Raw genomic sequence first — 13,356 nt, forward strand, 5'->3', positions numbered from 1 at the left:
CACACACACAGAGACAGACACACACACAGAGAGAGACACAGAGAGAGACAGACACACACAGAGAGAAAGACACACACAGAGAGAGACACACACAGAGAGAGACAGACACACACAGAGAGAGACACAGAGAGAGACACACACACACAGAGAGACAGACACACACAGAGAGAGACACACAGAGAGACAGAGAGAGACACAGACAGAGACACAGAGAGAGACAGAGACACATAGAGAGACAGAGACACATAGAGAGACAGAGAGAGAGACAGACACACACAGAGAGACAGAGACACACAGAGACACACATAGAGAGAGACACAGAGAGAGACAGAGAGACACACAGAGAGACAGAGACACACAGAGAGAGACAGAGACACACAGACACACAGAGATACACACAGAGAGACACACAGAGAGACACACAGAGACACAGAGAAAGACAGAGAGACACACAGATACACACAGAGAGACACAGACACACAGAGAGACAGAGACACAGAGAGAGACAGATACACACAGAGAGACACAGACACACAGAGAGACAGAGACACAGAGAGAGACACAGACACACAGAGAGACAGAGACACACAGAGAGACAGAGACACACAGAGAGACAGAGACACACAGAGAGACACACAGAGAGACACACAGAGACACAGAGAGAGACAGAGAGACACACAGATACACACAGAGAGACACAGACACACAGAGAGACAGAGACACAGCGAGAGACAGATACACACAGAGAGACACAGACACACAGAGAGACAGAGACACCGAGAGAGACACAGACACACAGAGAGACAGAGACACACAGAGAGACAGAGACACACAGAGAGACAGACACACACAGAGAGAGACACACAGAGAGACAGAGAGAGACAGAGACACATAGAGAGACAGAGACACAGAGAGAGACAGAGAGACACACAGAGAGACAGACACACACAGAGAGAGACACAGAGAGAGACAGAGACACATAGAGAGACAGAGACACATAGAGAGACAGAGAGAGAGACAGACACACAGAGAGACACAGAGACACACAGAGACACACATAGAGAGAGACACAGAGAGAGACAGAGAGACACACAGAGAGACAGAGACACACAGAGAGACAGAGACACACAGAGAGACAGAGACACACAGAGACACACACAGAGAGAGACACAGAGAGAGACAGAGAGACACACAGAGAGACAGAGACACACAGAGAGACAGAGACACAGAGAGAGACAGAGAGACACACAGAGAGACAGAGACACACAGAGAGAGACAGAGACACACAGAGAGAGACAGAGACACACAGAGAGAGACAGAGACACACAGAGAGAGACACAGAGAGACACAGAGACAGAGAGAGACAGACACACACACAGAAACAGAGACACAGAGAGAGACAGAGAGACACAGAGACACAGAGAGACACACAGAGAGACACACAGAGACACAGAGAAAGACAGAGAGACACACAGATACACACAGAGAGACACAGACACACAGAGAGACAGAGACACAGAGAGAGACAGATACACACAGAGAGACACAGACACACAGAGAGACAGAGACACAGAGAGAGACACAGACACACAGAGAGACAGAGACACACAGAGAGACAGAGACACACAGAGAGACAGAGACACACAGAGAGACACACAGAGAGACACACAGAGACACAGAGAAAGACAGAGAGACACACAGATACACACAGAGAGACACAGACACACAGAGAGACAGAGACACAGACAGAGACAGAAACACACAGAGAGACACACAGAGAGACAGAGAGAGACAGAGACACACAGAGACACACAGCGAGAGACAGACACACAGAGACACACACACAGAGAGAGACAGACACACACAGAGACACACAGAGACACATAGAGAGACAGAGACACACAGAGAGAGACAGAAACACACAGAGAGAGACAGACACACAGAGAGACACAGAGAGAGACAGACACACACAGAGACACACAGAGACACATAGAGAGACAGAGACACACAGAGAGAGACAGAGACACACAGAGAGACACACAGAGAGACACACAGAGAGACAGAGACACACAGAGAGAGACACAGAGAGACACACAGAGAGAGACAGACACACAGAGAGACACAGAGAGAGACAGACACACACAGAGACACACAGAGACACATAGAGAGACAGAGACACACAGAGAGAGACACAGACACACAGAGAGACACACAGAGAGACACACAGAGAGACAGAGACACACAGAGACACACAGCGAGAGACAGGCACACAGAGACACACACACAGAGAGAGACAGACACACACAGAGACACACAGAGACACACAGAGAGAGACAGAGACACACAGAGACACACAGAGAGACACACAGAGAGACAGAGACACACAGAGACACACAGCGAGAGACAGACACACAGAGACACACACACAGAGAGAGACAGACACACACAGAGACACACAGAGACACACAGAGAGAGACAGAGACACACAGAGAGAGACAGACACACACAGAGACACACACAGAGAGAGACAGAGACACACAGAGAGACACAGAGAGAGAAAGACCATCGATGTTGTCGCAGGCTACACGATCACCTTCCATGAAGAAGAACGGGTCAATATCCTCGTGATGGTCACGGAATGTGGAAACTCTCGCATCACCTGCCCGGTAACCCCACGGCTGCAGCCTGGGGCCCAACAGATCTCGGACTTGCCCTGGGCTAGATCCACATTCGGTCACAGTTCCTGTGATCGCTGTTTCATTGCTTTCATGGCTTCATTTTGGTGATTTCGAAAAGTGTATTGGTTTAGCCATTTTTGTGTTGTTGTAGTACAGAGTTGGACTGATGGCCTTAATCTAAGTTGTCTTGTGGTTGTTGTTGTTTGTTGAAGTACAGAGTTAGACTGATGGCCTTAATCTAAGTTGTCTTGTGGTTGTTGTTGTTGTTTGACTTTCATGGCTTTATTTTGGTGATTTCGAAAAGTGTATTGGTTTAGCCATTTTTGTGTTGTTGTAGTACAGAGTTAGACTGATGGCCTTAATCTAAGTTGTCTTGTGGTTGTTGTTGTTTGTTGAAGTACAGAGTTAGACTGATGGCCTTAATCTAAGTTGTCTTGTGGTTGTTGTTGTTGTTTGTGTTGTTGTAGTACAGAGTTAGACTGATGGCCTTAATCTAAGTTGTCTTGTGGTTGTTGTTGTTTGTTGAAGTACAGAGTTAGACTGATGGCCTTAATCTAAGTTGTCTTGTGGTTGTTGTTGTTTGTGTTGTTGTAGTACAGAGTTAGACTGATGGCCTTAATCTAAGTTGTCTTGTGGTTGTTGTTGTTTGTGTTGTTGTAGTACAGAGTTGGACTGATGGCCTTAATCTAAGTTGTCTTGTGGTTGTTGTTTGTGTTGTTGTAGTACAGAGTTAGACTGATGGCCTTAATCTAAGTTGTCTTGTGGTTGTTGTTGTTGTTTGTTGTAGTACAGAGTTAGACTGATGGCCTTAATCTAAGTTGTCTTGTGGTTGTTGTTGTTTGTGTTGTTGTAGTACAGAGTTAGACTGATGGCCTTAATCTAAGTTGTCTTGTGGTTGTTGTTGTTTGTGTTGTTGTAGTACAGAGTTAGACTGATGGCCTTAATCTAAGTTGTCTTGTGGTTGTTGTTGTTGTTTGTGTTGTTGTAGTACAGAGTTAGACTGATGGCCTTAATCTAAGTTGTCTTGTGGTTGTTGTTGTTTGTGTTGTTGTAGTACAGAGTTAGACTGATGGCCTTAATCTAAGTTGTCTTGTGGTTGTTGTTGTTGTTGTTGTTTGTTGTAGTACAGAGTTAGACTGATGGCCTTAATCTAAGTTGTCTTGTGGTTGTTGTTGTTGTTTGACTTGCATCCCACTGGGATGTTTGCACACAGCGTTGGTGTAACGGTGCTTTTTCTGCAATATTTTGCTGTCTTTTCTTGGATTTTCTGTTTGCACTTAGTCACATATTCACTTTAAGATGTTTTCTTGTTCATGTTTTAGTTTTTTGTTTGTTGTGGTTGCACCCGATTCAAGAGCCGAATGGCTCACAGGGCTATATACCTAATACTTGAACTTGAACATCGCTGACGAGGTCTCTCAGTTAATTCCAAATTTGAAGTTTCCGTGACGGCAAGGATCCATACCCTTTGGTTCTTTCGGTAAAGTCACGTGGGTGAAAGAGCCAAAGAATAATTTTTCGATTTAAAGCTTTCGTGACTGCAGGGATTCATCTTCTTGGTTCTTTCGGTAAAGTCGTCACGTAGAAGGGAAGTAATAAAATAATAAAAATAAAACATAATAAAATAATTCTCACGACGTTTCGGCCACAACGCAAGCAGCCGTCCTCAGGTGAAGAACAGGTCTGTCGAGAAGACAGCGTCTGAATGACACACTCCAGGCTTGGAGCGACTATTTAAGCTGGGATGGAGGGGGGAAGAGCGCCTTGACAAAATCATTTGCATATGGGAAATGCAGATATGCGATTAGTACTACTGGTGAAAGTAGTACTAATCGCATATCTGCATTTCCCATAAATATGCTAAATTCCTCTTGATATGCAAATTATTTTGTCCAACCCAGCTTAGATAGACGCTCCAAGCCTGGTGGTGTATCCTTCAGACTCTGTCTTCTCGACAGACCTGTTCTCCACCTGAGGACGGCTGCTTGCGTTGTGGCCGAAACGTCGTGAAAATTGTATTTTATTATTTTTTTGATTTAAAGCTTTCGTGACTGCAAGGATTCATCTTCTTGGTTCTTTCGGTAAAGTCACGTAGAAGGGAAGTAATAAAATAAAAAAAACATAATAAAATTTTATTATGTTTTATAATAAAAATAAAACATAATAAAATTTTATTATGTTTTATTTTTATTATTTTATACCAATAAAAATAAAAAATAATAAAATTTAATCATGTTTTATAATGAAAATAAAACATAATAATAATTTTATAATGTTTTATTTTTATCATTTTATTATTTCCCTTCTACGTGACTTTACCGAAAGAACCAAGAAGATGAAGCCGATGGGATGTTTGGACAATTGTTGCGGTTGCACCTGAGTCAAAAGCCGCACTGCTCACACGGCTCGTGTCTCATCAACGCAACTTGACACCAATCCAAGACGGCTGCCGGTGACAGCGTCTCTCTTGCCGCCGTGGGGGTCTTTGAATCCGAGCGGGGAACGTTCTCTCGTGACAGGACGGACTCGTGTGGAGCGCCGTTCACTCCGTGGGACGTCGACTTGACGATTCTCGTGGTGAGTTCCGACGGTTGAGGTTAACATAGTTGAACGCGAGCACATCACGTAGAATTGTAGTTTCGGTAAAGTCGTCACGTAGAAGGGAAGTAATAAAATAATAAAAATAAAACATAATAAAATTATTCTCAAGACGTTTCGGCTACAACGCAAGCAGCCGTCTTCAGGTGAAGAATGAGACGGCTGCTTGCGTTGTAGCCGAAACGTCGTGAGAATTATTTCATTATGTTTTATTTTTATAATTTTATTACTTCCCTTCTACGTGACTTTACCGAAAGAACCAAGAAGAAAAAGGTAAGGCATTTGAATAGTAAGGAGCTGCAGATGAATCTGAAGATGAATGCCTGCAGTCACGAAAGCTTTAAATCGAAATGTGTCAACAGTGCAAGAGGCGTACAGCTCAAAGATGATGCTGCACTATCAAAGTAACGAGGGTTCGGGGTGAGCATCTACATCATTAGACCTCCTCTGGTCTGGCACCAATTGAGACGAGGCTCAAAAGAAAGCCGTCTCTGGGGTGGACCAATCAGTTCCAAGGGCAATGCATCATATTATCAGAGTGTTTAATTCTAGATTTGAAGCTTTCGTGACTGCAAGGATTCATATTCTTAGGTTTTTTCGGTAAAGTCACCGTGTAGGTAAAAAAATCAAAATTAATAAAAATAAAATAAAATAAAGATCACGACGTTTCGGAGGCAACACGAGTCTCTGTCATCAGGTGGGACCGTCACAGCCAGATTAGCTGCATCAAGTAAGGCAATGATTCAATCCCTTAAAAGGGATTACATCTTGAATAATTGCCTCACTTGATGCAGCTGATCTGGCTGTGACGGTCCCACCTGATGACGGAGACTTGTGTTGCCTCCGAAACGTCGTGATCTTTATTTTATTTTAATTAATTTTGATGTTTTACCTACACGGTGACTTTACCGAAAAAACCTAATAATATTATCAGAGTGTGTGTTTTTGTTTGCATGTTGAGCACAAGTATTGTGGTGAATGCACCACGTGATTGCTCGTAAAAAGATTTCAGTTTTGTTGCCAGAAAAAAGGGGGAGACGCTTTTATTATAATTATAATACATTATAATCGTCAGCCTTCCTTAATAATAGTAACCCCAGCCAATGACGAGTGCATTTCTCGTTTGTAAACAACATCATTGGAACCTCATTTGCCAGTAAAAATATGATAATTGGTTTTTCACCCTTCTATCTGGCAACAAAACTGACACCTTTTTTTTACTCCTTGTTAAAAAAAAGGTGTCCGTTTTCTTGCCAGATAGAAGGGTAAAAAACCAATTATGTAAACAACATTTCAACAAAACTCAAATGATGTTTTTGCTGGTGGTGTATTCCTGCATTGTGCAGATAGTGAACAGACACCCTCCATTTGGGAACCAGATGAAAGACGCCGTTCAGCATCTTCCCAAGTACCAAGTCAGCATGGTGCAGGTAGATGAGACCGAGCCCTCATCATACGTAAGCACGTTTCAGTCAACAATATTATTTGTCGCCACCTAGTGGAATCTTTAATAAAAGAAACTGAGTGGATTGTAATAATAGTGAGTATAGAAACAAGATGTATTGTAAGAGTCACTTTATTTTTCATTAATATTAAAGAAGTGAAGTTGCGATAATTGGTTCTTTACCCTTCTATCTGGCAACAAAACTGACACCTTTTTGCAAGGAGTCATGTTTGCATAGACCGCAATACCTGCAGTCCCCCTACTGTACCAACTTGCTGTGCTTTAGCCACCCGGCGCTCCGCTCGTTGTTGTGAGCGTCGCTCCTCCGCCCTCCGTTGTTGTTGGAGGGCGACTGCCTCCAACTGCCCAGTAGCGTCCTTCACGAGCCTCCTCCACTGAGGCCGATCTTGACACCGCTGGTACCGGTCATCGGCAAGTCCACTCAGCTCCACGTCCTCCTGTACCACGTCACTCCATCTCTTCTCCAGCCCGTGCCGCGCCCGTCTAGCCCCCTCGATCCGGCCGAACAAAAGCTGTTTAGGCATGCGGTGGCTGGGCATGCGGGCTACATGACCCAGCCAACGCAGCCTTGCCTGCCGGAGGAGCTCACTGATGGGACTTTGCCCAGATCTTTCAAGGATTTGTGAGCTCCTCACACAATCCAGCCTGGTTAAACCCAGGATGGATCGTAGGCAGGCCAGCCTAAATGTTTCCAACCGGCGAAGATGCTCCACCAGGGGGGTCCACGTCTCGCAAGCGTAGAGAAGGGAGGGAATGACCGTGGCCGAGAAGACCTGAAGCTTCGTGCGGAGCGACAGACCAGGTAGCTTCCACACAGCGATACGCAACCGATGAAAAGATATTGCCGCTCGACTGATTCGGAGTGAGACCTCTGCTGATAGACTGGAGCCGGTCATAAGCACACTGCCCAGGTATGGGAAACTCTCCACTCTCTCCACAACTGCCACCCACCACCCACCCACTCACCCACCACCCACCCACCACCCACCCACCACCCACCCACCCACCACCCACCCGGACCCACCACCCACCCACCCACCCGGACCCACCACCCACCCACTCACCCACCACCCACCCACCACCCACCCACCACCTACCCACCCACCACCCACCCAACCACCCACCACCCACCCACCACCCACCCACCACCCACCCAACCACCCACCACCCACCCACCCAGACCCACCACCCACCCACCTACCACCCACCACCCACCCACCACCCACCCACACGGACCCACCACCCACCACCCACCCACCACCCACCCACCACCCACCCACCCGGACCCACGGTGATGTTTTTGGTTTGGTGAGATGTCAAGATCGAGCAAGTTTGAAAGTGTGCGGTGGAATGAAACAGTTTGAGAAGCACAGATTTAGAGGACCGCAGAACTTGGGCAATTATTGGTGCCAGCTCATCGCCTGGACACAGGCTTCCAGGCTGTGTGCAGTTGCTCAGCGGCAGGGATACAATTTGCACAAACGACGCTATATAATACGAAACATTATTTTCTATCTACCTAATCGCATTCATCGTAATCAAACCTCACAAATTCTAGATTTGAAGCTTTCGTGGCTGCAATGATTCATATTCTTAGGTTTTTTCGGTAAAGTCACGTAGGTAAAAACATTAAAATAAAATAAAAATCACGACGTTTCGGAGGCAACACAAGCTGCCGTCTTCAGGTGGAACCGTCACAGCCACGACAGCCGCATCAAGTAAATGAGAGATTGCAAGAGCTACCACTGTGTATATATAATGTGTAATAAAAGGACTCGAACACTTCTTACTGACTCCGTGTCCTTTATTTGGGGTTCGCGTTCTCCTTCCCACACGGCACTCCTCCTGAGACTCTCTCCCTGGCAGCCCCACATCTGCCTTCGCTCCCGTAGCCTTCCACGCTCCTGCAGCTCCGCTGCAGGCTCTTGGTGCAGCCCTCCGGCTGCCCCCACAGCAGCTCCATCGCTGCTCCCTGTTCCTCCGTGCGTGGCGATCTCGCCACCTCCCCAGTTAGCCCTTCGTGGCCTCTATGGCTACCTCGCCATCTCCAACCTCAATCCTCCATTCTCTCTTCCACCCCGCTGGCTGGCACCGTCATGAGCCCCTCAGCCACCAGGCTGAGGCACGGCGACCACCCAACGTGTTCACCACCCTTCACTCCCCCGACTGCCCCAGATAGCTTCCTGTCTCCCCGCTATAACTTCTCCCCCACGTCACCCTGACTCCTCCCTCTCGGATCGTCATATCCGCCCCGCCCATTTACGCCCGCATTACACTACCCTCCCCCGTAGAGAAAATCCCAGCCGTCCTCGGCTGAAACAGAACAAAATAATGCGGGCGAAGGCATCACAATCAGGAGTCCCCCAGACACAACGGAGATTATAACAACAACAACACAAGCAACGAAAGGGGAGGTATCAGGAACTGGAACAGAACACCGGCCTGTCCTCCGCACAACAACAACAAGAATAAGAATGGCACAATGAACAAAAACGGCAACTGACACGCAAGAACGGCCAACGCGCACAACCCAGAAATGTGATGTTTTAGTGCGTGTCCATGTTGCAGTTCCATCCGCTCGGCTCAAGTCCAACGTCAAAGAGCAAGTGGTAGAGCAGAACGACGAACGGTGCTCAATTGCTCCTTCAAGTCCTCATCCAGCTAGCACACCAGGTAACACCCAGTGCGACGGGAGCTGAAGAATCTGTGACGAGAAGGAGAATCCAATCCCCTGAGGCACAGCACAACAACGCACATCCGCATGTCGTACACGACAGCCACCCGGCCTCAGGGTAGTGGAGATGATGTAAATCCAGCCCGCTTAAAAAAAACTCCCCATAAATACCCAAAATAACGCAATGGATGCCCCAGTATTTACATTTTAACAACAATATTATTTACACGTGACAACAACAACAACAAAATTTTCTGCTCTTACCCACCAGCAGTCCTCCCTTGAGGACCAGCACAGACATCGCACGTACACAGCATGTACCCACGGTCACTCTCAGCAACCCAACAAAACGCCTAATCGCACACCCTCGCGTGGAGAGAGCCACGCTCCCCAGCGGTAATGTTTAACTCGCCCTAACCCCCACCGTGGTCGTCAACCCACAGCAACATCCACTGACCATACTCTCAGCTAGTGCAATTTCGGGGATGAGCAGCAACTCGGCCACGCTCCTCCCTTACTATCCCATCAGAGATGGACACACACCAGCCTCGTATAGTCCGATGCTTTATAGCCCAGGGAAGGTTCATCCCCCAGCAATGCCAGACCCCCTGTACTCCCCCCACGGGGCAATGTTCTCTTATAGAGACAATAACACCCTAACCCAGATCCCGTGAGCCCCCGGCACACCAGGTTCAGTCTGCCACCGCACAACTGAACCATGACTCCCCGAGCCATATGAGCACATGGCCCATTAGTTTAAGACATACCACGGAGGTTTCGCCTCCGGGCTGTCAGGTCAGCCATCAGCCATAGCCCGATGTGACCACAACTCGTGCATCACCCAATCAACAATGGCAGGCATAACAGATGGAATATTTGCCCCACCCCGGTTTTTCCCGCGCGCTCAAAATGGCGTCCCCCTTCGCCCAGCGCGTTCGCGCAATCTCTCGCGCGCACTCAAAATGGCGGCCCTTTCCGCAAAGCGCATCGTCGCCATACCCCGCGTGCGCGCAAAATGGCGGCCCAACGTGCGAACACGTGGCCAGTTTTCTCCATTAGTGCACCCCAGCTTCCCTTAGCTGGGGGTCACAAGACGCATCCCCCGTCACGTTATAACAACCCCACCAACGATAGACGCACAGCCCCAGCTTGCTGCGCACAGCTGTCATATCGTGGAATTTTTAACCAATATTTTACCAACCACATTGGTTACACAACCCAACTCGCAAAGCAACTCGTGGCTGCATGCGATCAACCGAATACGCGACGCCACTTGGCGCCAATTTACGATCCCATTAGCATTAACATCTAAACCACCCACAACGGCGTCATCGCGCACCCTCATTCTCAAAAAGCTCAATTACTCCTATAATATACACGCAATCTCGTGTGCACAACACCCATACAACCAAATTTTTGGGTCCCCCTCTATAATATACACGCAATCTCGTGTGCACAACACCCATACAACCAAATTTTATGGTCCCCCTCTATAATATACACGCAATCTCGTGTGCACAACAACCATACAACCAAATTTTTGGGTCCCCCTCGAATTTGTTACCAATTTCCAACAGGTACGCACAATATAATAACAATCCCAATTCCAATAATCAACCACTGCATCGCACCCCATAACCATACAGAACAGTATAACAGCACATACAATCAGCATATTGCGATGCTCCGCTGCAGGCTCTTGGTGCAGCCCTCCGGCTGCCCCCACAGCAGCTCCATCGCTGCTCCCTGTTCCTCCGTGCGTGGCGATCTCGCCACCTCCCCAGTTAGCCCTTCGTGGCCTCTATGGCTACCTCGCCATCTCCAACCTCAATCCTCCATTCTCTCTTCCACCCCGCTGGCTGGCACCGTCATGAGCCCCTCAGCCACCAGGCTGAGGCACGGCGACCACCCAACGTGTTCACCACCCTTCACTCCCCCGACTGCCCCAGATAGCTTCCTGTCTCCCCGCTATAACTTCTCCCCCACGTCACCCTGACTCCTCCCTCTCGGATCGTCATATCCGCCCCGCCCATTTACGCCCGCATTACAAATGGTTAGAGAAAGTGGTGGGGCAAGGGCCGCATACTTACCATATTAATAAAAAGTATGTGGCCCTTGCCCCACCACTTTCATATTAATATGGTAAGTATGCGGCCCTTGCCCCACCACTTTCTCCAACCATTATATAAACGGAGTGGTAGCTCTTGCAATCTCTCATGTACTTGATACGGCTGTCGTGGCTGTGACGGTTCCACCTGAAGACGGAAGCTTGTGTTGCCTCCGAAACGTCGTGATTTTTATTTTATTTTATAATGTTTTTACCTACACGGTGACTTTACCGAAAAAACCTAAGAATATAAACCTCACAAAGCCAAACCGTGCCTTGTGTTCAAGTGCAAGGATTCCCTGAAGACTCCGCCTTCAACCTCGACGCAATAAGCAGTCCTCTTCACATCATTGTGGGTGCCCGTCTTTATTCCGAGTTTAAACCCTTACAACGCATTCAGAACGTGAACTTGAAAAGAAACGCGAACTTGAAGTCAAATGTTTTTAAAGCGCTAAAGTAACGATTCGTAAGCTGTAATAGTTCTCTGAAACGCAACACAGCGCCTCAGTAACACCGTGACCTTGCAACAAAAAACTGATTTTCATCCGCAACATTTCGGACAAAGGAGCTCTTTCACGGCGCGTGGAGAGGCCGGGTGGGTCGAACGGATACGAGTTGGAGACGCCGTTGACCCACCCGACCACTCTGGCTTGTCTGTGCGCTGTGAAGGGCCAGTGGCCCGAAACGTCACATATTTAGTTGATACTCTTAGGCTATTTCGGTAAAGTCACGTAGAAGGGAAGTAATAAAATAATAAAAATAAAACATAAAATACAATTCTCACGACGTTTCGGCCACAACGCAAGCAGCCGTCCTCAGGTGAAGAACAGGTCTGTCGGGGAGACAGCGTCTGAATGAAACATGAATGAAACATTCAGACGCTGTTCTTCACCTGAGGACGGCTGCTTGCGTTGTGGCCGAAACGTCGTGAGAATTATTTTATTATGTTTTATTATTTTATTATTTCCATTCTACGTGACTTTACCGACAGACCTGTTCTCCACCTGAGGACGGCTGCTTGCGTTGTGGCCGAAACGTCGTGAGAATTATTTAATGTTTAATTTTTATTATTTTATTATTTACATTCTACGCGACTTTGGTGGGCCCACCGTAACGACACAAGTGCGTGGCAAAGCGTCTCGCTAAAACATTGCAAATGTGGGGTCTCCGCCCGGAACTCCACCCGCGTCGCCCTGAACCCCAAAATCGCTCCAGCTGAAGGGGAAGCTGGCCCCTTGGCCCTCCTCCTCGGGGTCGCCTTTGTTCCCAGCGGCTTCGGTCAGCGCTCCTGCGTTCGGTAGCACGAAGGGGTTTGCGGGTGGAGAGAGTTGAGGATGGGGGGGGGGGTGTCGTCAATGTGTCCATTGAGCTTAATGCAGTCGCGTTCACGGGGTTGTAAGGACACGACACTCACTAGAGCAGCGGTCGGAAAGCTGTGGCTCGCGAGCCATACACGTGGCTCTTCCGCTGACGGCATGTGGCTCCCAGGCAATTTCGAGTTGGAAAAAAAAAAAAAAAATCAGTTTGGAACTGATTTTAAAATACTTGTGATATTGCTTAATAATACCGTGTCATCTTCTTGGTTCTTTCGGTAAAGTCGCCACGTAGCAGGGAAGTAATAAAATAATAAAATAATAAAACATAATAAAATTATTCTCACGACGTTTCGGCTACAACGCAAGCAGCCGTCCTCAGGTGAAGAATGAGACACTGCCAAGCTTGGAGCTCATATAAAAGCTGGGTTCATTGCTTCTACATACTAGTAACATTCCCTCCCTTTGTTAATGCTACCCCCTGCCCCCTCCCTTGGTGCTGCTGATCCTGCGTAATGCAC

At 47.7% G+C, this 13,356-nt stretch overlaps 1 protein-coding gene across 1 annotated transcript in view; it reads right to left on the reverse strand.

Moving 5' to 3' along the window:
- Window positions 1–12,443: 12,443 nt before the first annotated feature.
- LOC133362840 (dentin sialophosphoprotein-like) overlaps window positions 12,444–13,356 on the reverse strand; it is a 39,427-nt gene continuing 38,514 nt past the window's right edge. The window contains exon 12 of the mRNA XM_061581782.1: window positions 12,444–12,810. Coding sequence (XP_061437766.1) covers window positions 12,665–12,810 — 146 coding nt within the window. The 3' untranslated portion in view covers window positions 12,444–12,664. The remainder of the gene's footprint in view (window positions 12,811–13,356) is intronic.

This window comes from Lethenteron reissneri, unplaced genomic scaffold, assembly GCF_015708825.2.
Source record: "Lethenteron reissneri isolate LAM-NWPU_2019-01 unplaced genomic scaffold, ASM1570882v1 scaffold_1630, whole genome shotgun sequence".
NCBI classification, from domain to species: domain Eukaryota; kingdom Metazoa; phylum Chordata; class Hyperoartia; order Petromyzontiformes; family Petromyzontidae; genus Lethenteron; species Lethenteron reissneri.